The sequence below is a fragment of the Scyliorhinus canicula genome, chromosome 1 (genome assembly GCF_902713615.1).
Source record: "Scyliorhinus canicula chromosome 1, sScyCan1.1, whole genome shotgun sequence".
Classification (NCBI taxonomy): domain Eukaryota; kingdom Metazoa; phylum Chordata; class Chondrichthyes; order Carcharhiniformes; family Scyliorhinidae; genus Scyliorhinus; species Scyliorhinus canicula.
Genome location: NC_052146.1, coordinates 68,477,756 through 68,504,780, shown reverse-complemented (window position 1 = coordinate 68,504,780; position 27,025 = coordinate 68,477,756). Strand labels below are relative to the sequence as shown.

The 27,025-nt window shown below is 50.4% G+C and overlaps 1 protein-coding gene across 8 annotated transcripts in view; it reads left to right on the top strand.

The window, feature by feature from the left end:
* The window catches only part of LOC119963410 (apoptosis-inducing factor 3), a 199,507-nt gene that overhangs the window by 104,772 nt on the left and 67,710 nt on the right, over positions 1–27,025 (top strand). For all 8 annotated transcript variants that reach the window (XM_038792517.1, XM_038792553.1, XM_038792536.1 and 5 more), the window contains 5 exons: positions 11,927–12,143; positions 15,237–15,346; positions 16,962–17,071; positions 18,771–18,815; positions 20,260–20,356. In XM_038792517.1, coding sequence (XP_038648445.1) covers positions 11,927–12,143; positions 15,237–15,346; positions 16,962–17,071; positions 18,771–18,815; positions 20,260–20,356 — 579 coding nt within the window. The remainder of the gene's footprint in view (positions 1–11,926; positions 12,144–15,236; positions 15,347–16,961; positions 17,072–18,770; positions 18,816–20,259; positions 20,357–27,025) is intronic.

The window sequence follows — 27,025 nt, the reverse complement described above, 5'->3', positions numbered from 1 at the left end:
GGCAGGATGGGTGGAGAGCAGTGAACATTTAAAGGGGGGGGGGGGGGGGGGGGGGATTGGCAGTTGTCAGATTGCCAGGTTGGCATTACTAGGTCCTGTGAGCTAGATTGGAAGTTTTAATATAGATTATTTTCCTTGAGGCTACCTGGCCCTTTAAGTTGCTGACTGTTGCGGGCGTGTGACTCATGCAGCAGCTGCCATTTACTGACTCGACCTTGCCGCAACCTCAACAATGCAAAGCTCCTCAGCGCACATTGGCAGGAAGAAGCCAGAAATATTCCAGTGAGGAAAATCCGGCTGGCATTAGTCGCAGAGCTGTTGGGAGAAGGTGGAAAATTTGTCCTGGCAAATTTCTTCTGGTGACCGGCAAAGAACAGAAAAGTGAAAAAGAAAGATTTGCATTAATATCGCATTGTACGGCCATATCTTCTGCCTTAATGACAATAATTGAGGGAGAAACTTTGCCCAGGACATTGGGAAGGGCTGTTCTGCTCTTCTTTTATGTAATGCTGTGGGATTTTTAAAATGTCTAGCCACAGGGCAGACAGGGCCTTGGTTTAACACTGGTGGTGGTCAACCTGTGACCCGAGGGCCACATGCTTCCCACTCACTAAAGTGGCAGCATGTAAAGTGAGGGCTAGTGGAGTAAGGTGCTGATGGCTCACAACATTGACTGTGAGAGCCGTGCACTCCCTCTGTGCCCAAGCAAAAGCGTGGATTTTTCTTTGTGTTTACTATATGAGGTTGCTGACAGTTCTTTATGAAACTATGGAAACAATACAGCACAGAAGGGGGCCATTCAGCCCATCTTGTCCTTGCCAGCCCAAAGACACACAAGTGCCCTTTCTAATCCCATCTTCCTGTACAGTTTTAGAAATATAAGAACGATTAAGTATTTTCTATAACTTTTGAAATATTCGGCGTGTATTAAATGGGTTCAGTCTTATTCCTGGTTAATGAACAAGCCCAATTTTCATCTTGTGGCCCACTGCGATGTGGGAGGGCCACTCATGCGGGCCACTCACCAGCCTAGGTTGCCCATCACTGGTTTAACGTCTGAGAGTGCTGCACCCCCTTGGTATTACAGTGGAGTGTCGGCCTAGATTTCTGGGCCCCTATGTATCTGGGATGGAACTCGGAGCCACAGGCTTCTGTATCAGGGTGAGAGGACTACCAACTGAGTGAGGGTTAGGAGGGAATCGAGGTAGGAGTATGTGAAATGGAAGTGTATCAAAGGAATTGTCGGAGCAAGGGCAGCTCCTAGTCAGTAACTCAAGGTGAACTAATCATCAGCTGAAATGTTTGCCATTTGAAGGATTACAGAGAGGGATTATCAAACACAGCATGGTGCAGGATGTCAGAACAAAGTTACCACTGTATGCGTTCATTTCAACCTTCTTAGAAGCAGAGGTATCCAGAAACGGGCTGTAAGAATCTCCTTTGTGTTTATTCAGAGAATAAGGGCAAGGAATAATTTTCCACAGTTACCCAGCCCATTAAAGGGACAAGCTTCTGACCAAAATCAACAAGTTAACAGAGCCATCAGTGGCTCCTCTCCACCTCAATCTGACTTCTTTCTTGTGTTGCAATGCTCATCATAGAAACAGGAATGGCAGCTCACACTCACCTGAGTCAGAAAACATTGGGTTCAATTGAACTCCAGAGACTTCAGCACAAAATCTAGGCTGTCATTCCTGTGCAATTGTGAGGGAGTGTCGCTCAGTCAATGGCATTGGGCTGGATTCTCCGATCCTGCGGCTATGTCCACAGGATCCGTCTGGTCTTATGACCAGAAAGCCGGTGCCGCCCCCTCACTGATCGTCCGTCCGATGGGGGACGAGCAGCCGGGCAGCACAATGCGCTCCGGCTTGACCTGTGGATAAGGCCGGAGAATGGCCTGGTCCGTGGTCGTGCATGCGCATGGCAGCGACCTGCAGCGGCCGCGTCGTGCAACATGGCGCCGGGCACGCACGGACCCGGCCTACCAAAAACTGCCCCCTGTAACCAGCCTCGCCACCCCCAGACCTCTCCTCACCAGTCCCCCGAGCCTATGCCGAAGCCTCCCCAGCCAGCGGAACGGCTCTCCCCCTCCCCGTCTGACTTTGGCGGCGATGGACTAAGTCCACAGCCGCCATGCAAGGTCCCCGGACAGTGTGAGCACACGTGTCACACACAGTCGGAGACGCGACCCATCGGGAGCGGAACATCGGGGGATTGGATTGGATTGGATTTGTTTATTGTCATGTGTACCAAGGTACAGTCAAAAGTATTTTTCTGCGAGCAGCTCAACAGATCATTAGGTACATGAAAAGAAAAGGAAAGAAAAGAAAATACATAAAAGAAAATACATAATAGGGCAACACAAGGTACACAATGTAACTATGTAAGCGGAATCGGATGAAGCATACAGAGTGTAGTGTTAATGAGGTCAGTCCATAAGATGGTCATTTAGGAGTCTGGTAACAGCGGGGAAGAAGCTGTTTTTGAGTCTGTTTGTGCGTGTTCTCAGACTTTTGTATCTCCTGCCCGATGGAAGAAGTTGGAAGAGTGAGTAAGCCGGGTGGGAGGGGTCTTTGATTATGCTGCCCGCTTTCCCCAGGCAGCGGGAGGTGTAGATGGAGTCAATGGATGGGAGGCAGGTTCGTGTGATGGACTGGGCGGTGTTCACGACTCTCTGAAGTTTCTTGCCATCCTGGGCCGAGCAGTTTCCATACCAGGCTGTGATGCAGCCAGATAGGATGCTTACTATGGTTATTCTTGAAAAGTTGGTAAGGGTTAATGTGGACATGCCGAATTTCCTTAGTTTCCTGATGAAGTATAGGCGCTGTTGTGCTTTCTTGGTGGTAGCGTCAACGTGGACCAGGGCAGATTTTTGATGATGTGTACCCCATGGAATTTGAAACAGCTAACCATCTCCACCTCGGCCCCGTTGATGCTGACAGGGGTTTGTCCGGTACTTTGCTTCCTGAAGTCAATGACCAGCTCTTTAGTTTTGCTGGCATTGAGGGAGAGATTGTTGTCGTTACACCACTCCACTAGGTTCTCTATCTCCCTCCTGTATTCTGACTCGTTGTTATTCGAGATCTAGCCCACTGTGGTCCTATCGTCAGCAAACTTGTAGGGCGCGATTCTCCGAGCCCCGCGCCGGGCCGGAGAATCGGCGCAACCGCGTCATGACGCCCTGACGCCGGCGCGTGATTCTCTGAGGTGTGGGGAATTGGCGCCATTTGCGCCGGCGCGTTTGGCACAGCCCCGGCGGTGGTCCGCTGGAATCGGTGGGGCTGCCGATTCTCCGGCCCGGATGGACCGAGCGGCCGCTCCGACACGACAGAGTCCCGCCGGCGCCGTTCACCCCTGGTTGCTGCCGCCGGGAACTCTGCGGGAACGCTCGCGGGGCAGACTGTCGGCGGGGGGGGGGGGGGGGGGGGGGGGGCTCCTTCACCGGGGGGCCTCCAATGGGGTCTGGCCCACGATTGGAGCCCATCGGTCGGCGGGCCGGCCTCTCCACCCCCGGGCCTACCTCCTGCCATCCTGCCACGGCCGGCTCATGAACACCGACCCCATGTTGGGTCGGGGACGGCGCGCGTAAGAAGTTCCCCGCGCATGCGCAGAATGGCGCGGCCCAACTGCGCATGTGCAGGATTGAGCTGCCCCAACTGTGCACGCGCGGGTTGGTGCGGCGTCCAATTGGTGCCACATAAGGAGGCTGGAGTGGCGTGAACTGCTCCAGCGCTCTGCTGGTCCCTGTGGGGGCCAGAATAAGTTGTGCTCAGGCACTGTTTGCGCCGTCGTGAATTGCGACGGCGTTCACGACGGCGAACACTTGGCCTCAATATCAGAGAATTGCACCCCCTGATGGAGTTGGAACCAAACTTTGCTACGCAGCCGTGTGTGTACAGGGAGTAGAGTAGAGGGCTAAGTACGCAGCCTTGGGCAGCACGGCGGCACAGTGGTTAGCATTGTTGCCTGTGGCGCTGAGGACCCGGGTTCGAATCCCGGCCCTGGGTCAGTGTCCATGTGGAGTTTGCACATTCTCCCTGTGTTTGCGTGGGTTTCGCCCCCACAACCCAAAAGATGTGCAGGGTAGGTGGATTGGCCACACTAAATTGCCCCTTGATTGGAAAAAAAATTGGGTACACTAAATTTATTTTAAAAAAGTACTCAGCCTTGCGGGACCCCGCTATTGAGGACTATTGTGGAGGAGGTGTTGTTGTTTATTCTTACTGATTGTGATCTGTCGATCATAAAGTTGAGGATTCAGTTGCAGAGTGAGGAGGCAAATCCTAGGTTTTGGAGCTTTGATATGAGCTTGGCTGGGATTATGGTGTTGAAGAGGGAGAGCCTCAGGTGGCGTCCTGTGGCCGTCCAGACAGTGTGCGGTGTACTCCCCGAGTACGCTGTTTTTGAGGGGACGGAACGTCGCAAAAACGGCGGCGACCCTTGATTCCGGCGTAAACAGGGATTCTTCGGCCGATCGGCGAACGCGATTTTGGCATCGCGATCAGAGAATCTAGTCCATTGTCTTCTAGGTGACTAAAGTCCTGTTTGTGCTCTCAGGTGAATATTGTCATGCCAGGTATAGGCACGTCCTATCCAAAACTTTTCAAAAGGTGGGGCTTTCTGGTCCTACCCACTGACGGGACCTTCCGGCCTGCAGAAGACCACTCCCCCCTACGTGACAGGTGCCCCGGCAGAGGGATGGACAAGCCACGCAAACCCCGTAGGCATCAGCGGGACTAGACCCGCTGGCCCTGCCTGAAAACATGCCGCAGCTGTGGGCCTGAAAATCCCGCCCAAATCCTCCGGCACCATGAAACGGGACAATAAAATGCAGCAAAAGATAACTGCTGAGGTTTACCTCACTTGATCTACCACAAACTATCTTGAAAGGACAAAGGGACGTCTTCCAGTCCAAGAACTGTCAATATCCACATCCTTAGACCATCCAAAAGAGATCTCCTAACCTGAATGGGTGTTTTCAGAAACAGAAAGAGTGATTATCTCAGACTCCAGGGTGTATGTCTGCACACAAAGACCCAGGCTATAACAACATTAGATACAGTATTTTAAATAGGCAGGTTGAGGGACAGTGAGGTGTGAAGTGATTGAGCAAGACCTTGTATAGGATCGATCCAGAGGTTTGGATAGTGTGAGATCCAGGGAGGGTGGATGACGGGAGGCCAGAATACAGTTACATCTGCAGTGGAGAGTTTCAGCAGTAGATGGGCCGAGGTAGAAAGTGGTCGATTTCGCAGTGGTTAAGATGTGATTGAATAGGTAAGAGTGGATCTAAGTTCGGGGAGTCTCACCGATCTGGACAATGAGAAGAAGCTTTGATCAATGTGCCCAACATTGCAGGAAAGGCAAGAAGGAAATATGCCCCAGGGTTTCAGAGGATGTTATTTATGACTCTGTGAAAGACCATGTGGCAGGGGCAGAGACCTGGAGATATTCAAACACAGATTTGAAGAAAGATGGGTACAAATCTGAGAGGCCCCAACATGTTCGTCACTGGACTGGGCAAAACCCGGGACCCAGAGGTGAAAGACCAAGATGGAGCACGGGAACAGGCTGGTCAGTCGTTTGGCACACCTTGTTTCCATATTCCTTAATGACCGTACCTCATAAAAATAAGTCTTCATTTTGAAATGTTCAGCTGGTCCTTACACCTGCCGGCCCAGACCCAGCAGCTTTTTGAGGCAGTGTCCCAAATTTCCACTATACTTTGTGGGGGAAAAGGTGCTTCCTGAATGCATTCTCTGAATGGCCCAGCTCTCATTTTAAGGTTATGTCCTTGGTTCAAGACTATCCCAAGAGGAATGTTTCTCTCGATCTATCCTATCAAAAGCATTCACCAACTTAAAAAAACTCAACCAGATCGACCCTTAATTTTCATCCTCCAGAGAGTACAAGCATCATCTATGCAACCTGTCCTCACAATTTAACACTTTCAGCCTCGGTACTGTGTTGGTGCATCTGTATTGTATGCCCTCCGAGGCTGGTAATTCCTCCGCAGATCCATGCTTGAAAACTTCATACCACTGGCATATCGCTTCCACCCCTTTGTATTCCAACCCATTTGTAATAAAGGCCAACATTCCAGTCGGGAAATTGAGGTCAGGCCTAGGAGACAGTGCTAGGCCTTAGCAACCAACACTGCACCGTTCTCCGCCACAATCCGAACAGATCTTTGATGTGGTATCATGAAGGGAAATCTGATTCAATTTCTCCTTTATTCTGCTTCAATGGGGCACAGGGGATAAATTTGGCGCAGTCACTCTGGGCTGTGATGACTATCATGTCAGTTATCTCCCATTCGAGTGGAATCGGATGAAGGAGTTTTTGACGTGAAGCGAAGACAAGCCACTCGCTGGAGAGATGTATCTATCCCAAACGTTGTGCGAAGGCTCTTTCCCCAGACTGAACAATCGAGGCAAAAACAAGCCACGTTAACTGATGTAATGCGACTGCAGTTTAACTCTGCAAAATAAGGCCTTCATGCCCTGTGACTTTTCTCTGCTGTTAAATTTCCTAATTAAAATTTTGCACAGTAGGTAAAATCCTGAACAGCAGATTGCAGCAGCCTCATTTCTGATGGTCAGCAGATTTGCTGGTCTGTGAGGCACAGCAGGCTGCTGTCTGCATCAACCTTAAAGCTGAACTACATCGCTTCAAATCAAGATCCTGACAGGAAAACATTGTTACCTCACAATTCAATGGAGGGCTTTAGCAGCAAGTCGATCACTGTCGCTTTCGGTCATTATGAAGAAATAATAAGATGTAAAACACGTCCAGTACGTGTTGGGTTTTAGCCTGTTCAGGAGCAACATAAGAAACAAAGTTTATGGGCCTGAATTATAGGCCACACCAGGAACGAAAGCAGGCGGTCACTTAGAAAAAGTGCTGACAACCTGTGTGGCATGTCCCAAGCTTCTTCCTTGGCCTGGGCCATTTTCCTGGATTGGGCTACTTAAGACCAGTTGAGGCCAGCTGGAATTTTGCAGTCGGCCTCTGGTCCTTGAAGGCAGTGCCTTCCAATTTAACTGCCTGGAGGGGATTTCTCAGCAGCAGACAGTAGATCAGTGCTTGAGACAGGCCTTGAAGAGTCGTCCCTGCCTACCTGGATGCAGCAGCAATCACAGCTGCAGTGCGGAGGGGCTCGATCCCAAGCAGTGGCCTGTCCGCAAAAAGCAATCTTTAAAAAGTTGGAGAGTGGGAGGCTCCATTTTAAATGCTCCCTCCCTCACTTTGCTGCAGCTTTCCCCCGATTGGCTGTCTGTCTTTGAGAACCTATCCACTGGTCATCACTCCAGGGAACGTCACAGTGAGTGACTGCTTCCCACTCAGTGCTGGCTTCTTGACCCACATCTGAAACTGGCAGTGAGGTTCAGAACCCTACAGGGAAAATGCAGCCCTCGGGCCAGAATTTCACGCTGCTCCCTTAGCGGCATCTGAGGCTGGTAGGTGGGGGTGGGGTGGGCGGCGGCAGGGGGAGGGGTGAATGGGATTCCCTCTGGATTACCACTCGCCCTGACCTGGTTGCAATTTTACGCTAGGGTGGCCAGAGCCTCGGATGGGAAGCCCGTCCCTGCCCAAATTAAGGCCTTCAAGTGGCCACATATGGGCTGGTTTAGCTCAGTGGGCTATACAGCTAGTTTGTGATGCAGAACAAGGCCAGCAGCGCAGGTTCAATTCCCGTACCAGCTTACCTGAACAGGCGCCGGAATGTGGTGACTAGGGGCTTTTCACAGTAACTGCATACGAGTGACAAGAAAAGGTTATTATTATAATTGCCGTTCCTGCGCTGCCTCAATTTTTAAGTAGGAAGTCTTACTTTCGGAGCACTGCTCCTTCCTCAGGTCCCTTTAAGGAGCAGTGCTCCGAAAGCTAGCGATTTGAAATAAACTCGTTGGACTTTAACCTGGTGTTGTAAGACTTCTTACTGTGCCCACCCCAGTCCAACGCCGACATCTCCACATCATCAAGCCCAGCGGATGGATGACAATCAGGGAGGGGAAGGCGGGTGGGCTCCTCCAACCATAGCCCCTGTCTGACGGGGGGGCGTCCACCCCTTAAGTCTCGTGATCTGTGGACCCCCCCCCCCCGCCCCCGGCCCCAGCCAGCCTAACCCCTGAGACCCTTCCGACCCCCCCCCTCACAATCCCCGAAGCAGCTCGTCACATTCTAATATACATTCCAGAGATTTACCCAGGGTGTGGGCTCGAACTCCCTTGCCTTGGAGACCTCGGGCGACCGCCGTTCAGTACTGGCCCCACAATCGGGGACCAAACAGAACGGCACTCGTCGGGGTCTACCAGGAGATCGGAGGCCCCCAGGTGCTTGCCTCTGGGCAGGGTTGCACCCTGGTACTGCTGATGACACCCAGGCACCCTGGCACTGCCATCTGGGTGCCAGGCTGACACTGCTAAAGTGCCCAGGTGGCACTGCCATCTGGCAGGGGTAGCAGGCTGACACTGCTAAAGTGCCCAGGTGGCACTGCCATCTGGCAGGGGTAGCAGGCTGAATCTGCTACGGTAGCACTTTTTGTTTGACAGGAATCAGTACTGCGGGTGCTCTGCATGGGTGCAGGGGTATACGGGGGGGGGGGGGGCCTGAGGGGCCGAGGACCCCCTTATCAGTGAGTTAGGGCTTGGGCGGGGGGGTGTTAGGGTCAAGTCGGAGGGGTCAAAAGATTGGGAAGTCGTTTAAAAATGGCGTCCTGGTCTTTCCCTGCGCAGAGGTGTTCTGGCGAGTGGAGCTTCTCAGTGCAGCAAATGGGACTAAATGCGGCCTAGGACAAGGGTCCCCGCTGAGGCCGCTGATCTACCCAAATCGCCATTGAATAGCGGCGCTCTGAGCACAGGGAAACACCCGGGCAATCGCGTGCTGCAGGACTTGTTCCCATTCGGATAGATCACGCCCTTTATCTCTGCCACAGATACTGCCAGAGCCTCTGAGTATTTTCAGCATTTCCTGAATTTATTTCAGACTTCAAGGACCACATTATTTTCACTTTGTGTTGTCGCCTTTCTCTGATGACTCTGCTCTGTTCTGTTGTCCCTTTATTCCCTCTTTTTCAAACTAAACCTAAAATTTCAATGTAGGCCGGGACCCTCCAGTCCTGCCAGAGGTGAGTTTCATGGGGATTGGCCTGTGAGCAACGCAAATGGTCAATGACTTTGGTGGGCCCAGAACATCCCACTGGTGGCCAATGGCAAGGCCCTCCACCTCCGGAAAACCCACTGTGGGGGCGTCCATAAAATTCCAGCAATGGCCTCTGCCTCAATCATTATCTTTAGTCGTGCATTCCACAGCCTCATAAGACTCAGTGTAAAGAAGGATTCTGCATTCTGCCCTAAACCTTTAGAATTTTGACATATCTATCTCTGTTTGTTTGTGATCCTGAACCATTACAAAAGGTCTACTGACCAAACCGGTCCCATCTCTTCATCATTTTAAACACCTCCATCACGTCACTTCACAATCTCTGTTCCAATAAAAACACAAATCAATCTTTCCGATTCTCTGTATTTGCCTTTCTTTAAATCAGGCAACATTCTATTTCATCTGTGCTGTCTCTCTATTGCCTGAACATCCTAAATCTATATAAATAAGGTGCTTCAATTCTGAAATGATACAGACTGATTGTTATGGCCTGGATTTTCAGCCATGGTAGCTAGCCTTGGGAGAAGGTGCCCGCAAAGGTGGGATCTCCATTGCTGGAGGAGGGAGTGCAAGCTAGAGTCGAGCCAGTTGAGCCGGGTAAGGGGTCGGAGGTGACCATGGGGCCCACCAGGTGCTGAAGCTGGCTGTTTGAAAGACCCACCTCAGTATTTTGGCACTTCAACCCTCACCCCTCATGCCCCTCACCCGCCTCACCATCCACACTCTCATGCCACCGCAGCCCTGCCAGTCACCCATGGTCCCTCATTCCCCCATGCCAAGCTATGCAATTCTCTGGTTATTTCCCCACACCAAACTATGTCCCTCCACCACCCCCCACGGCCCCTCATACCCCAAAATTCCAAGCTATGTCCCTCCACCTCCCCCATGCAAAGCCATGGCACTTTCACGCCCATTGATCCACTATACACTGTACAAAATCAATGTACCCTATAGTGATAATAGGATGTGTAAAAAAACAAGGCTTTTAAAAAAATAATTTATTCATTACTTGCTACTGTGTTTAAAAAAACTAATTTTGCAACAAAGCAATAAGAATGTTCATCATCCAAACACAGTAATTAAAAAAAAATTTGTACATGGGACGTGGGTGTCGCAGGCTGAGCGCACATCTCCAAAAATCTGTCCTGGTCCACCCGTGTCGACGCTACCACCAAGAAAGCACAACAGCGCCTATACTTCCTCAGGAAACAAAGGAAATTCGGCATGTCCACATTAACCCTTACCAACTTTTACATAGAAAGCGTCCTATCTGGCTGCATCACAGCCTGGTATGGCAACTGCTCGGCCCAGGACCGTAAGGAACTTCAGAGCGTCGTGAACACCGCCCAGTCCATCACACGAACCTGCCTCCCATCCATTGACTCCATCTACATCTCCCGCTGCCCAGGGAAAGCGGGCAGTATAATCAAAGACCCCTCCCACCCGGCTTATTCAATCTTCCAACTTCTTCCATCAGGCAGGAGATACAGAAGTCTGAGAACACGCACGAACAGACTCAAAAACAGCTTCTTCCCCACTGTTACCAGACTCCTAAATGACCCTCTTATGGACTGACCTCATTAACACTACACCCTGTATGCTTCATCCAATGCCGGTGCTTATGTAGTTACATTGTATACATTATGTTGCCCTATTATGTATTTTCTATTATTCCCTTTTCTTCCCATGTACGTAATGATCTGTTGAGCTGCTCGCAGAAAAATACTTTTCACTGTACCTCGGTACACGTGACAATAAACAAATCCAATCCAATCCAATCCAGGTGCTGCTCTGAAATAATCTTCTCCCATTAAAAATTCCTCTTTGTTTTCACTCAGTGACATTGAATGTCCTTTGCCACTTTTTTGCCCATTGCATCTTATTGGTAACCATTTTTGCAGCTTTACTTTATCCTCAGAACTAATTACCGTGCCTCCTCTTTTAGTCTCATCTGCAACTTCTATGTACAAAGTAATACAAGCCAGCAATCTGTCTTCATAGTTTAACCTGCTAAGTTGGCATCGTTCTGGTAAATCCACCCAGACAAATAGATCCGGACTTGCGGTGAGCGGGGGAAATGAAATGAAGTCTGACAAAACACCCAGTACCAACTGAAGTATAATTTCCTCCCCTTTGCAAATAAATGCCCTTGAAATGATGTTCACCTACAACAAGAGAAAGTGAAGTCAATGAGAATATAACATATACATATAAAATAATACAAGATTGAACAAATATATATATAATAATATATAGTTACACACACAGCAAACACAGTTTACCATTGAACATTTTAAAGAATATATAAACTTTTGGAAACTATTCCATCATCTATCTTATTTCCGAAAAGGTATTTCGTAATTTTTTGACAATATTTCTGTAGAAGTACCAGGATTGTATTTTTGGGCAGCACGGTGGCACAGTGGGTTAGCCCTGCTGCCTCATGGCGCCGAGGTCCCAGGTTCGATCCCGGCTCTGGGTCACTGTCTGTGTGGAGTTTGCACATTCTCCCCGTGTTTGCCTGGGTTTCACCCCCACAACCCAAAAGATGTGCAGAGTAGGTGTATTGGCCACGCTAAATTGCCCCTCAATTGAAAAAAAAATGAATTGGGTACTCTAAATTTATTTTAAAAATGGATTGTATTTTTCAGTATTAACAAGATATATTAATCTCTGGCTAATAATAATATGTTACAACTGTTGTAAAGTTTAGTAACGCACTGGTTGAAACCTTTCTTTGTGGTTGCTGCCTATCTTTCAGTTGAAGTCAAAGTTGAAGTGACAGCCCCTGACAAGGAGAAGGAGAGAGAGAAGGAAAACCTTTCACCAAATGGCAAAGTCAGCCCTATACCTCCATGTAAGGCGAACGGGAGCACAAAGCACATCGAGGAACGGCCCATCACGATCGACCTCTACCAGAATCCAAAGGACATGGTAGAGATAGCAGTGTGCCATGTCAATGAACTCCAGGATGGACAGTAAGTATCAGTACATGAGCGGCCACCAATACAGCAATGAGACATCACCTATATTTTACCAGGGAACCGACCAGAAGTGAGTCAGTCCAATCCAATCAGAAAACAAAAAGACCCATTGTCCCAGCAGATGGTACAGCACTGTCAGCTAAACAGTCTTTATTTCCCATTTTCAATCATTTTATGAAGAGAAATGTTCAAAGAAAATGACAAACATTCTTTTTTTTAAATATTTTTATTCTCCTTTTTCACATTTTCTTCAAAATTTACACCCACCAACAAACAGTGAGCGGTAATGAATACAATGTCAATCCCCTTATTAACAACAACGATCCCATCCTCTCACCAATCCCCAAACAACATGACAATATAAGCATTAAATAAAAAGAAACCTCCTAAGAAAAAAAGGAAAAAAGAGAAAGGAATCAGGAATCACCCATGGTCACCATTAACATATATAGTCCACCCCTCAATATTCAATGCCATCCAAACCCCGAAAGTGTACTGTGAATGACACCCATGAATTGTAGACCCCCCACCTCCCTCCACACAGATTCCTCCCCTTCACTTCCTCTTGTAAACTCCTCCCCCCCCAGTTTTGGTTCCTTCCCCCAACTTTTCACCCCGGCTAGACTCACCAAAACCTGTTCTACCAGGCTCAGATGACCGCAGCCCCTCCCCCCACCTCACTCCTGCTTTAACTGTTCACTGGCCGCCTTAAACCAGCCAGAGTGGAGGCCCCGGCTCGGGTCTCCTTCCCCCCTGCCTGGTTCCAGGGGAACAAAGAAATCCTCTTTAACACACAACCCCAGCATACACACCCAAGTCCCAAAGAACCATCATTGCCAATGAAAGTCCCAAATCTTCCGCTGTCCAAATATACAGCATCAACTCATTTGTACATACACCAACACGCAGTGAAAAAATAACATTACATGAGACTACATCAGTACAAGACGAGCTCGCAGTTCCATTTCTCAATTCTGCCACAGTCCTTCTGCCTTCGCAAACTCCTCCACCACTTCCGCCGTCCCAAAATAAAAGTCCTTGGATTTGTAGGTCACCCTCAACTTAGCTGGGTATACTATGCTGCACTGCACCTTGCTAATGTACAGTGCCTTCTTCACCCGGCTGAAGGCAGCCCGCCTCCTCGCCAGCTCCACCGTAAAGTCCTGGTATACACGTATACCAGCTCCAGCCCACTGCACCACCCGCTTCTGCTTTGCCCAGCACAGGACCTTCTCCTTCAGCCTGTACCTATGGAAACAAACAATCACTACTCTTGGCGGCTCAGTCACCTTTGGCATAGTCCTCCACGACCTATGAGTTCGATCCAGTTCATATCGAGAGGGATCGTCCCCCTCTCCCAATAGCTCCGCCAACATCGTGACAAAATACTCCGTCGGCCTCGGCCTTCCACCCCTTCGGGCAGGCCCACGATCCTCAGATTCTGTCGCCTGGATCTGTTTTCCAGGTCATCCATTTTGGCTCGCAGACCCTTGTTGGTCTTTATTACCCTCCGCAGCTACTGCCCCATCGAGATGAGTTGATCACCGTGCTGCGATAATGTCTCTTCCACTTCCTTCAGTGCCTCACCTTGCTCCCGCATCTCCGCCGCTGCACTTGATACCGCCGCCCTCACCGGGGCAATCACCTCCTCCACCAGCACTTTCAATACCGCCCCCAGCTCCTTCCTCATCGCCTCCATGTGCTTTGTGAACTGTTTTTCAAGTTCCACAACCATCACTTTGGTCATTTCTTCTGCTGTGAGCGATGCGGCCTCCCCTGGTGCTCCAGCCTCTGCTTTCCTTACAGTTCCTGCGCTGACTTTTCCACTCACCGGCGGACTTTCATTAACCCCCCTTTTTCACGGCCATTTTTTCCGAAAGTTTGGGCATTTCTCCTCACTGTGTCTTCCTACAACTTTTTCCATGATGTGGAGATGCCGGCGTTGGACTGGGGTGAGCACAGTAAAAAGTCTTACAACACCAGGTTAAAGTCCAACATATTCGTTTCAAACACTAGCTTTCGAAGCACTGCTCCTTCCTCAGGTGAATCTGAGGAAGGAGCAGTGCTCCGAAAGCTAGTGGTTGAAACGAACATGTTGGACTTTAACCTGGTGTTGTAAGACTTTTTACTGTACAACTTTTTCGGCATCCGTTGCCCCCGGGGCTGGGCATTAAAACCCTGAACATTCTATTCCCGAGCGGGAGCCCTCCACCGTGTGGCTGCCTCCCGCCTGCCATCACCAGAAGCCGACAAACATTTTTTAACGTCCCGATGCGGACAGCAGTGTCCTGTAGATTGATCTGCACTTGCTAGAGGCTCCAGGCCAAATCCTGCAGCATTGGCAACAAGATTTCCTCTGCCATTGCCAGTGACTGGGTTACTCGTGTTAAAGCGATGATTGCAATCAGAATTTCATTTCAGGGATTAAACTGTCTCCTGAGCTGGATTCTCACTGAATTGCTTGTTCTGACACTTAATAAAAACACACACAATAGAATTGCCACAAACGTCTTGTTTGGGCCAAGTTGATTAAATAGCCAGAAGGAAATGGGGTGAAATGGCTTTTCTTCCTCAGATGATGGACCCAATGTATCACATCACGGGAATAAAACAGATGAATTGGGGTTGCAGTTTGACTTGGCGTTTCAGATGGTGATCAGCAAAATGGCATTAGTAAGCCAACAGTGCCACCAGCAGGAATGCAGCAGTATTACACCTCCTGCAACACTCAATCCAGGGAAGTCAAGGGTTCAGTGAACTGAGCCAGGCAGAGTGGAAGGGGAGGGCAGGTACGCACAAGAGGCCTGAATTGGAAGGGTGTGGCAATCTCAGAGAGATGGGGGAAGTTGCAGAGGTGTGGAGGGCCAAGAGTGTGGGGGGATTTGAACACAAGGGTGAGAATATAAAAACGAGACATTTGAATATCACAAGGGTCGCGCAAAGCCTGTCCAGCAGCCCTCCCCCTCCATTGTGTAACCAAACGACAGGGTGTGGATCAGGCAGGCCGTTCGATTTACAGGGAATTCACAATTGGGGCGGCTGGAAATTAAATGAACTGTGGGTGAACCATGTGCTTAATGCCCACAGGATGCGAGAGGTGGATGTGGCGTACGGCAAGGCCCTGCTGATTAAAGAGAGAGGAGAATACTGTGCAATAGGACACAAATGTCCCCATTACGGAGCACCCCTGGTGAAAGGTCAGTGTGTAGTCACATGGACATGGTTCAATGTTATGAGGAATACTGAAAAGAACTGCTGCAGCAAATTGTTAACTGACGGAGGATTCAAGTACCAGAGCACGATAATTAAAAAGCAAAGAATGTGAGTGGCAGTGCAATGTGAAGTAGGTCTCAAACACAGGCATACTGGATAACCCTTTACATTAGGGCCTGTCATTTCCAAGAATGGTTAGCCTCAGTCTGGTGAAGCTGCATCTCTGACAAGCCCTTCAACAAGGGAGGTAGGACCGATTCTTACACAATAATAATCTTTATTGTCACAAGTAGGCTTACATTAACACTGCAATGAAGTTACTGTGAAAAGCCCCGAGTCGCCACATTCTGGCGCCTGTTCGGCTACACAGAGGGAGAATTCAGAATGCCCAATTCATCTAACAGCACGTCTTTCAGGACTTGTGGGAGGAAACCGGAGTACCCGGAGGAAACCGACGTAGACACGTGGAGAACGTGTAGACTCCACACAGACAGTGAGCGTAGCCAGGAATCGAACCTGGGACCGTGCCAACGTGCCACTCATAAGATGTAAACAGTAACATGAAGGGCAGGAGAAAACTGCTGCTGCTGCCTTCAATTTTCTGCTTATTAAATTTGATGAAGATTGAAGACACCGCATCTCCCTATCGCCTGACAAACTCAGCCCTTGGCCAAACAAAAGGGGACCGTGTGTACTATCTATAAGATGCACTGCAGCAACCTGCCAAGGCTCCTAAAGCAGCACCTCTCGAACCCGTGACCTCCACCACCCAGAGGGACAAGGGCAGCAGGTGCATGGGAACGACATCGTCCTGCAAGGTCCCAAACCACCTGCGATCCTGGCTTAGAAATATATCACCATTCCTTCACTGTCACTGGGTCAAAATCCTCCCTGACCAGGACTGCACCACGTGGGTCAATAAGACGGTTCACCACCACCTTTCCAAGGACAATTAGAGATGGGCAACAAAAATGCTGGCTACTTCCAGAGTGTGAATAACTCGGAAAGGAAACTAGGCACACACAAAGTGTCCGGGATCCGATGGGAGTGAATATTACCCCGTATGCGGTGCACACGTTCAAAGCTGGCACTAGAACACCCAAAAGCTGGACTGCAGCAGTCAGCAGCAAAACGTACCACTCTTTTCCTGATGTGAAGTGATTTGATACTGTGGACTATTATAAATTATAAACAGAATGAAGCATCTATTAGGGGCAGCAGGGTAGCATGGTGGTTAGCATAAATGCTTCACAGCTCCAGGGTCCCAGGTTCGATTCCCGGCTGGGTCGCTGTCTGTGTGGAGTCTGCACGTCCTCCCCCTGTGTGCGTGGGTTTCCTCCGGGTGCTCCGGTTTCCTCCCACAGTCCAAAGATGTGCGGGTTAGGTGGATTGGCCATGCTAAATTGCCCATAGTGTCCTAATAAAAGTAAGGTTAAGGGGGGGGTTGTTGGGTTACGGGTATAGGGTGGATACGTGGGTTGGAGTAGGGTGATCATGGCTTGGCACAACATTGAGGGCCGAAGGGCCTGTTCTGTGCTGTACTGTTCTATGTTCTTAGTGATTGTACTCGGTATAAGAGGCATGAATTTCTATTCTCAGGTGTCTTGACCAATGGGCGAGTTCGGTGCCCTTGGCATGGTGCCTGTTTCAATGTTGCAACAGGCGATATCGAAGATTTCCCAGGATTGGACAGTTTACCCAAGTTTCAGGTAATGCTTGCCGTGGTGCTACAATATCTCCCCTCCCCGCCCGGCACCGTTACATGTTCCTTTGTTCCCTATCGTGTCAACCGTGATTTAGTTGGTAGCACTTCTGTCTCGGAGTCGGGAGGTTGTCGGGTTCAATTTTCACTTCACAATCTTGAGCCCAACAATCCAGGGTGACACTGCAGTGCAGTACTGAAGGAGTGTTGCACTGTTGGAGGTACCGTTTTCCAAATAGGTGTTAAATCTGAGGTTCAGGCTCACCTTTTGGGTCAATGTAATGAATCCCGTGTCACTATTTTGAAGAGAGACCATTCAGCCCATCCATACATATCTGGTGATCATGTCCCACATGAGCAGTAGTCATTGACTGTTAATTGGGGGAGATGAAAAACAAGTTCTGATTTGCTGTCACCTGTGCCGCAGAGTTAAAATGATCCCCGCTCAACGTTGAAGGCTCAACTAATTGTAAACTAACCACTAGTTTAACAAAAGTATAGAGTTTAAAATGTTTAAACAAAATAACAGCCACTGTCTGAAGAATAGAGGCACCAGTCGTGGTGAGACACAGGGTGGACTTTTGTGGGTCTTGCCTGGGTCGCTGGCGACCCCCTCACTGCCTCTTTTCAGGATGAGATGTTGAACCACAAGCTAATCAGGCAGTGGTGAGGCCTACCCCTAGAATCAAGACCCCGGGAGCACATGTCTCAGTTACTGAGAGCTGCCAGCCAATCAGAGGACCCTCATATACTTACCCAGCTTCCCCTTAAGTGTGTCAAACAAGGCTGCAAAGTCCTTGTGCACATGGGTGCGAGATAGAGGAACATCTGGATAAATCATTCTATTTATGCCAGAAAAGACGTTTGTGAAATTCTGTGGAACCACAACCTCCCTCTCCCTACACCTCTCTCACTATCTATCTATATATATATATATAATAAAAACATAAATGACCACAAGATAAAATGCTGTTGAACAAATGCATGAAAATGCAAGAAAACATTAATGGTTATTTTTCATTAAATGTTTTGCAAAATTGAAAGATTTTCAAATAACCTGTAAATTGCACAGAACCCTTCAATTCCGGTTGAAAAACATACCCTAATCAACTTTAAGAAAGCAAAATATGGTGGTTGCTGGAAATTGGAAATAAAAACAGAAAATGCTGGATAAACTCAGCAGGACTGGCAGCATCTATGGAGAGACAAACAGAGTTAATGTTTTGAATCCGTATGAGCCATCTATAGAACTGAAGAGGGATAGAAATGTAATGAATTATAAAATTGGAGAGGGAGGTGGGGCAGAAGGGAAGGTCAGGGATAGGCAGAGCTAAGGAGAGATTGACAAAAATGTCATTGATACACCACAAGGGGGGTGTTAATGGTGGCATTAAGGACTGAAGGAGTGCATAAATAGTAGCATAAAGGTAAGAATACGTTAATGGGAGAACAAAGGAGAGTGCTCAGTGGGACCCACACTGAAGAACAAGTGACAGGTGACACGTGGGAGACGGATGGGGTTGTATTGGGGCAAACCAAGTGAACCCAAAAACAAAAAGAGGGGTCAAGGTGGAGGAGGAAGTTCACAATCTAAAGTTGCTGAACACAATATTGACCCAGAAGGGTGTAACATGCCTAATCAGGTGATGAGGTGTTTGCGTGTTCCGCTTTTTAAAATCTCTAATCACCTTTGTTCACCTTCGCAGGTCAGAATCGAAAAGGAGAAGGTGATGGTACGAGCAAGTAAACAGGTAACACAGTGTCCTTGTGAAATTGGTCCCTTCAGCTGTATGTTCTGGGAGTGAATTCCGCCCCAGGCCTTTGAGTGGAAAACCAGATCTCCTCCACAGGCTATAACAATGAGACATAAACTGGGTTAGAGAAGGCTCAACTCAAACTGAATGCCCACGAGCCCTGATAAAAAGATAAGCTACCCCCAGTTAAGGCTAGTGTGCAGTTAATGAGTGCACAGGGAAGGTCTGATTATCAAATTACACTTCAGCAAGGCCGAGGCCATTTGGTCTATTGGTCCTGTGCTGGCTCTTTCCCGTCTCATGCTTGCCGCTTACCCCGCCACTTTTTTTCTTTCGAAGCGTTTATCTAATCCCCATTTCAGAGCTACCATCGAACCTGCTTCCATCTCCCTTTCAGGCAGTGCATTCCAGGTCATAATGCACTAAAATAAATCTCCTCATCTCCCTCCCCGGCTTTTTGCCAGTTGACCTGTGGGACCTGGTGCAGGGGGTATTGCTATTTTGAGTTAAGCCTGATTGTTGGCGCAGTGTTGTAATAACTCAGCAGTTGCAGCTAATCTGAGCCAAGAGTGCTTGACACTGGGTCAAAATGTGTCACCTTTCTTTACCGCTCCCGAGGACTGAATGTCTTCACTTTGATAAGGGTGAAGACAAACACTTGAAAAATAAGCAGCAATTTGTCCTGGTCAGCTGCTGATGATTTGTTTGCTCAGCACTTGTTTCCTCTTCCGCGTTGCACCTAAGCGGCCATCCACCCTTCACCCTTAACTCCTGCTGGCTTCAGTCTGTCTGAGATCCCCCTCCTCCGGCCTGTTTATACAGTGAGACTCAGTGACTCCCACTAGTGGCTGAACTCAGTCACTGCCTCTCAACAACGACATGATCACTGATCAAAATGAAAATACTGGACAGCAGATGCCGGAAGGCTGATCTTGGAAAAGATTTGTTGAAAAGTAATCAACCTGAAACTTGCTCCCTCCATATATATACCTGCCGAGTGTTTGCGCAGCATTTTCTGTTTTTATGACAGGGCCTAATTGGTGCTTTTAAACAGCACATTCATTCTGATTAGAGTAGCTGGGAACTCAATCAAAATCCAGACTGTCAGAAGTGTTCTTTTGAATGTTGTTTTCTCCCCCATCATTGCGGGCGATCTGAGATCCAACATGTGTGTTGACACCAGCCGTGTTTGCCATTGAGTTTGTCACTCTGTGTGACTTGTGGTGCGGACAAAGAAAGGAGCAATGTTCAGAATGCGGACGTATGAGTGCTCCTGGTGAGAGTGTTCTATACACTTCACGGTGATGTTCAACACTGACAATGTGCCAAGCCCAATGGAGTCCTTTCCCAGCACCCCCCCCCCCCCCCCTCTCCCCCCCCCCCCCCCCCAACCCTGGAATTGTTGCCACTGTGATTTCACTGTCTACCCTTTTGCTCCCAGGCCCTCCAGTCACAGAAGAGGGTGAAATGGATGGCAAGATGCCCGACTCGGAGTGACAACAGCTTCAGCAACACCAGTGTGCTCATCATTGGGTCAGGTACGTGCACAATCCCCTAACAGCTCATCATAGCAGCTGGAGGTGAGCCCACTGGGGAAATAGAGAGGATTGTGAACTTACCAAAAGAAATAATTTGCATTTAGATGGCACCTTTCACCATCTATGAATGTCCCAAAGAACTTTGCAGTCCATGAAGTACTTGTTGAAGATCTGGACTGGAAGACATTTGGCAGCCAGTTTACATACAAGATGTTGCAATGTAATAATGACCCGGTAATCTGGTTTTTAGATGTTGATCTATGGATAAATATTGGCCTTCCTTCCTTCAAAATTGTGTCACAGGATCTTTTCCATCCACCTCAGAGGCCACACAGGGCCTCACTTTAACATCTCACCTGGAAGGTGGCTCCTCTGACAGTGCAGCACTCCCTCAGCACTGCACTGAAGCATCAGCCTAGATTTTGTACTCAAATCTCTAGAGTGAGACTTCAGCACACAGCCTCTGTGTGCTAACATCTGAGTTCCAGCTGGTACTGGGATCAAAGGGGAACTCAGTTGGCTGGACAGTTGGTTCGTGACGCACAGGAAGGTAACAGCGCAGGTTCAATTCCCGTACCGGCTGTGGTTATTCATGAAGGAACCGCCTTCTCCACCTTGCCCCCTGCCTGAGGGGCGGTGATCCTCAGGTTAAACCAGTCAGCTCTCCCTCTCAAAGGGGGAAGAGGCCTATGGTCATCTGGGACGATGGTGACTTTATTTACTTTACAGTGTGGCACAGGCTTCAGATCAATGAGCGGAACTATTCTCCGTCCATGAGAATAGTGAGGGATGCACCTAGCTATGTGATTGATTTATTGATTTATTGTCACATGTACTGAAGTAGGGTGCTGTATTTTTCTGCGGCCAAGGGAACATATACAGTAGACAAAAAGAATAATCAACAGAGCACATTGACAAATGGTAGGGAAGCAGTGAGATAAATTTGCAATGTTTCCTATACTGAATTAAGACATGAGAATCATGGAACAATGGATGACAAAGGAGGCCATCGGGTCAATAGGGGAAGCAGTGGTGCAATGGTATTGTCACTGCACTAGTAACTCAGAGACCTAGAATAATGCCCTTGGGATCAAGGTTTGAATCCCACCACGGCAGATGGTGAAATTTTGGTACAAAAATCTGCAATTGAAAGTCTCATGAAGACCATGAAACAATTGTCGATTGTTGTAAAAACCCATCTGGCTCACTAATGTCCTTTAGGGAAGGAAGTCTACCATCCTTACCTGGTCTGGCCTACATGTGACTCCAGATCCACAGCAATGTGGATGACTCTTAAAGGCCCTCTGAGCTGGGCAATAAATGTTGGCCCAGCCAGTGTCACCCACATGAATGAATAAAAAGAAATTCAAGGAGTAACATTTTCAGATTCTAACCAGTTGGTTTATAAAACTGTAGTAATCCACGGGAGGCAGGAGTTCCGTCACCACACCAATATTAATTTACAATAACGATATTACAGGAGCAGCTACAAACAGTGCTGCTAGCAGTCCAGTCAACTTAAGACTGGCTCACAAAGCCTACACAGGTGATTATATGGGCCCCCTCAATGAGCTATCATTGAGGGAGCTCATACTCCAATTGGCCAACCAATAAAGCCAATTGGAGTTCATTACAAAAACACACCACAGGCAGTGCAGTGAATGTAGACTCCATTAAAACAGACTGAGAGACAACGTAAAATAACAGCAGTCCAGGGGACTGGGGGAGATATAAAGAACATCAAAGAAATTAAAAGATGGTAGGAGATCAACGTGGAAAGACAAAAATGAACACAAATTTATCAATTATATTGGAAGAAAAAGACTAGTTGGAGGATTGTGGCACCCTTAAATGGATGGGGTTAATATTGTAAATGAATATAAGGAAATGGCAGACTTTTTGAATAATTGTACTGTATGAGACTTCGCAGTAGATGAATATAGCTGACCTTCTGGGGCCAATAAAGAATTGGAACTCAGTAAAGTAGTGGGCAGCATGGAAGCACAAGTGGATAGCACTGTGGCTTCACAGCGCCAGGGCCCCAGGTTTGATTCCCCGCTGGGTCACTGTCTGTGTGGAGTCTGCACGTTCTCCCCGTGTCTGCGTTGGTTTCCTCTGGGTGCAGCGGTTTCCTCCCACAGTCCAAAGACGTGCAGGTTAGGTGGATTGGCCATGTTAAATTGCCCTTAGTGTCCAAAAAGGATAGGAGGCGTTACTGGGTTACAGGGATGGGTTGGACGTGAGGGCTTAAGTGGGTCGGTGCAGACTCGATGGGCCGAATGGCCTGCTTCTGCACTGTATGTTCTATGTTCTAAAATGCCAATGTAAATGAGAATACGGCATTAGGAAAAAGTACTGGCATAAAGATTGATAATTTCCATCCCAATGTTTGAAAGGAGGTGGGGAGATTACTGATGTATTTGCCATAATCTTCCAAAGTATGCTCAGGAGTTGTTCCTTTTTAGCAGAAAGTTGCAAATGTAGCTCCATTATTTAAGGAAAGTGAGAGATAGAAACCAGAGTAAATTATAGAGCTGTGAGGTGAACACTGTTAGAATCTATAATTAAGGATAGCAATGACGAGGCACTGTGTGAAAATTGACCTGATTAAAAGGAAGCAACATTTATTTGTGAAAGGTAGGTCCAATAAACCCAATTGAATATTTTGAAATGACTGAAATGATAGGACAAGAGAATATCAATGGATGTAATTTATATGGACTTCCAGAGGCATTCAATAACTTTCCACATAAGAGACTGATACCTAAGATTAAAGTTTGATTAAAGGAATTGAAACAATATTATTGGCCTAGTTAGGAGATTATTTAGGTGGTAGAGGATAGAGGACCAGATTGAATCCAGGTGATGGGGTTCTTGCCCACCGGCTAGCGAGCGGACGAGAGCCCAGCATCACCCTGTGGTGAAGGCCTGCTGTATTAAATACTAGTCAAGCATTTAAGTTGCCACTGGTGGACCTTCCCAGGAACAAAGGCCCTGGGGGTTGAATTCCTACTCCCCCCCCCCCCCCAACCCAAGCGGTGCAGGCCAATCATAAGTTAGAAACTCTTCATTGCGGGAAGCACCATTGATGGAGTGGTGTTAGCTGCTGGTGATGCACCTACTAGAGACGCCAGGATCAACTCGGGAACAGTCCACAGGTGAGTAAGGAGGGAATGGTGGTCACCAGCTGGGAGAATGGAGAGGGTCAGACAGATCAGAAGGAAGGGCAGGTGGTGGCTCTCAGTGCCATCTCCCCTTCCGCCTCCATCTCCCCCACCTCCACTCCCCAACCATTTCCAATGTCGGGTGCCTCAATCAAACACTGATTGCCTTGAACAAGGGAACATCCCAAGCAGCACACCCACCTCCCGCATCCCCCCATAGCCAACCGGAACTCATTGGTTTGTTTTTTGGGCCTCCTATGTGGTATATGCCCTGCCCACCACCAGTTGAATACCAGTAGCAGTGGGATAAGGCCTGCTTGCCCACATGAGGGCCTCAATTGGTGGTGGAGTGAGAATACCTTACACAAGCTTTCCCACTTCGGATTTCATCAGCGCAGAAATGGGAAGGAGGCAGGGTCCCTAGCTGGAACCCCCAAGCCTATTTAAACCCCCCTTCTCCAAACACACCTCAGCATGGGCATTACATTTGCAAAGAGATGATGGGTGGGATTTAGTGGGCTCATTAGTGCAAATCCCTCATGGCTGCAAAATCTCACGAGAGAGGCCCTCACTGAATCATTCCATGCTCCCCCAGGTGTGAAGTCAAGCTGGCGTAAATTGATTTTTAAAAACAGGAACAAGGTGCCAATACCTCCAAGAGGAAGGAAGGAGATGGGCACCAGTGTCTCCACTGAACACCAGGGAGTCTAAAGTGCCAGAAACTGCAGGCCGAATCCATGGGGGGAGAGACTCGGGGGTGTCCAGGAAGTGTATGGTTGGGGGTGGGCGGGGGGGAAAGAGACTCGGGGGTGTCCAGGAAGTGTATGGTTGGGGGTTGGGGGGGGGGGGGAAAGAGACTCGGGGGTGTCCAGGAAGGGTATGGTTGGGGGGGGGGGGGAGACTCGGGGGTGTCCAGGAAGTGTATGGTTGGGGGTGGGGGGGGACACTCGGGGAGTGTCCAGGAAGTGTATCGTTGGGGGTGGGGGGGGGGGGGGGGAGGCTCGGGGGTGTCCAGGCAGTGTATGGTTGGGGGTGGGGGGGAGGCTCGGGGGTGTCCAGGAAGTGTATGGTTGGGGGGGGGGGGGGGGGGGGGGGGAAGACACTCGGGGGTATCCAGGAAGTGTATGGTTGGGGGTGGGGGGGAGGCTCGGGGGTGTCCAGGAAGTGTATGGTTGGGGGGGGTGGGGGGAAGAGACTCGGGGGTGTCCAGGAAGTGTATGGTTGGTGGGGGTGGGGGGAAGAGACTCGGGGGTGTCCAGGAAGTGTATGGTTGGGGGTGGGGGGAAGAGACTCGGGGGTGTCCAGGAAGTGTATGGTTGGTGGGGGTGGGGGGAAGAGACTCGGGGGTGTCCAGGAAGTGTATTGTGGGGGGGGGGGGGGGGGGGGGAGAGACTTGGGGGTGTCCAGGAAGTGTATGGTTGGGGGGGGGGGGGAGACCCGGGGGTGTCCAGGAAGGGTATGGTTGGGGGGGGGGGGGGGGAGAAGAGACTCGGGGGTGTCCAGGAAGTGTATGGTTGGGGGGAGGGGGTGGGGGGGGGAAGAGACTCGGGGGTGTCCAGGAAGTGTATGGTTGGGGGGGGGGAAGAGACTCGGGGGTGTCCAGGAAGTGTATGGTTGGGGGTGGGGGGGGGGGGGGGGAGAGACTCAGGGGTGTCCAGGAAGTGTACGGTTGGGGGTGAGGGGGGGGGGGAAGAGACTCAGGGGTGTCCAGAAAGTGTATGGTTGGGTGGGGGGGGGGGGGAAAGAGACTCGGGGGTGTCCAGGAAGTGTATGGTTGGGGGTGGGGGGGAGACTCGGGGGTGTCCAGGAAGTGTATGGTTGGGGGTGGGGGGGAGACTCGGGGGTGTCCAGGAAGTGTATGGTTGGGGGGGGGGGGGGGGAAGAGACTCGGGGGTGTCCAGGAAGTGTATGGTTGGGGGGAGGGGGTGGGGGGGGGAAGAGACTCGGGGGTGTCCAGGAAGTGTATGGTTGGGGGGGGGGGAAGAGACTCGGGGGTGTCCAGGAAGTGTATGGTTGGGGGGAGGGGGTGGGGGGGGGGGAAGAGACTCGGGGGTGTCCAGGAAGTGTATGGTTGGGGGTGGGGGGGGGGGGGGGGAGAGACTCAGGGGTGTCCAGGAAGTGTACGGTTGGGGGTGAGGGGGGGGGGGGAAGAGACTCAGGGGTGTCCAGAAAGTGTATGGTTGGGTGGGGGGGGGGGGGGAAAGAGACTCGGGGGTGTCCAGGAAGTGTATGGTTGGGGGGGGGGGGGGAGACTCGGGGGTGTCCAGGAAGTGTATGGTTGGGGGTGGGGGGGAGACTCGGGGGTGTCCAGGAAGTGTATCGTTGGGGGGGGGGGAGGGGGGGGAGAGACTCGTGGGTGTCCAGGAAGTGTATGGTTGGGGGGGGGGGGGGGGAAGAGACTCGGGGGTGTCCAGGAAGTGTATGGTTGGGGGGCGGGGTGGGGGGGGGAAGAGACTCGGGGGTGTCCAGGAAGTGTACGGTTGGGGGTGGGGGGGGGGGGGGAGAGACTCAGGGGTGTCCAGGAAGTGTATGGTTGGGTGGGGGGGGGGGGGGGAGAAAGACTCGGGGGTGTCCAGGAAGTGTATGGTTGGGGGTGGAGGGGGGGGGAAAGAGACTTGGGGGTGTCCAGGAAGTGTACGGTTGGGGGTGGGGGGGGGGGGGGGAGAGACTCAGGGGTGTCCAGGAAGTGTATGGTTGGGTGGGGGGGGGGGGAGAAAGACTCGGGGGTGTCCAGGAAGTGTATGGTTGGGGGTGGGGGGGATAGTCGGGGGTGTCCAGGAAGTGTATGGTTGGGGGGGGGGGGGGGGGGAAGAGGCTCGGGGGTGTCCAGGAAGTGTATGGTTGGGGGTGGGGGGTGGGGGGAGAGACTCGGGGGTGTCCAGGAAGTGTATGGTTGGGGGTGGGGGGATACTCGGGGGTGTCCAGGAAGTGTATGGTTGGGGGGGGGGGGGGGAAGAGACTCGGGGGTGTCCAGGAAGTGTATGGTGGGGGGGGGGGGGGAAGAGACTCGGGGGTGTCCAGGAAGTGTATGGTTGGGGGTGGGGGGGAGACTCGGGGGTGTCCAGGAAGTGTATGGTTGGGGGGGGGGGGGGGGGAAGAGACTCGGGGGTGTCCAGGAAGTGTATGGTGGGGGGGGGGGGGTGGGGGGGGGGGGAGTGGGGGGGGAAGAGACTCGGGGGTGTCCAGGAAGTGTATGGTTGGGGGTGGGGGGGGGGGGGGGGGGGGGGGGGGGGGGAAGAGACTCGGGGCTGTCCAGGAAGTGTATGGTTGGGGGTGGGGGGTGGGGGGAGAGACTCGGGGGTGTCCAGGAAGTGTATGGTTGGGGGGGGGGGGGGGGGAGACTCGGGGGTGTCCAGGAAGTGTATGGTTGGGGGTGGGGGGGGGAGGCTCGGGGGTGTCCAGGAAGTGTATTGTTGGGGGGGGGGGGGGGGGGCGGAGAGACTCGTGGGTGTCCAGGAAGTGTATGGTTGGGGGTGGGGGGGGAGACTCGGGGGGTGTCCAGGAA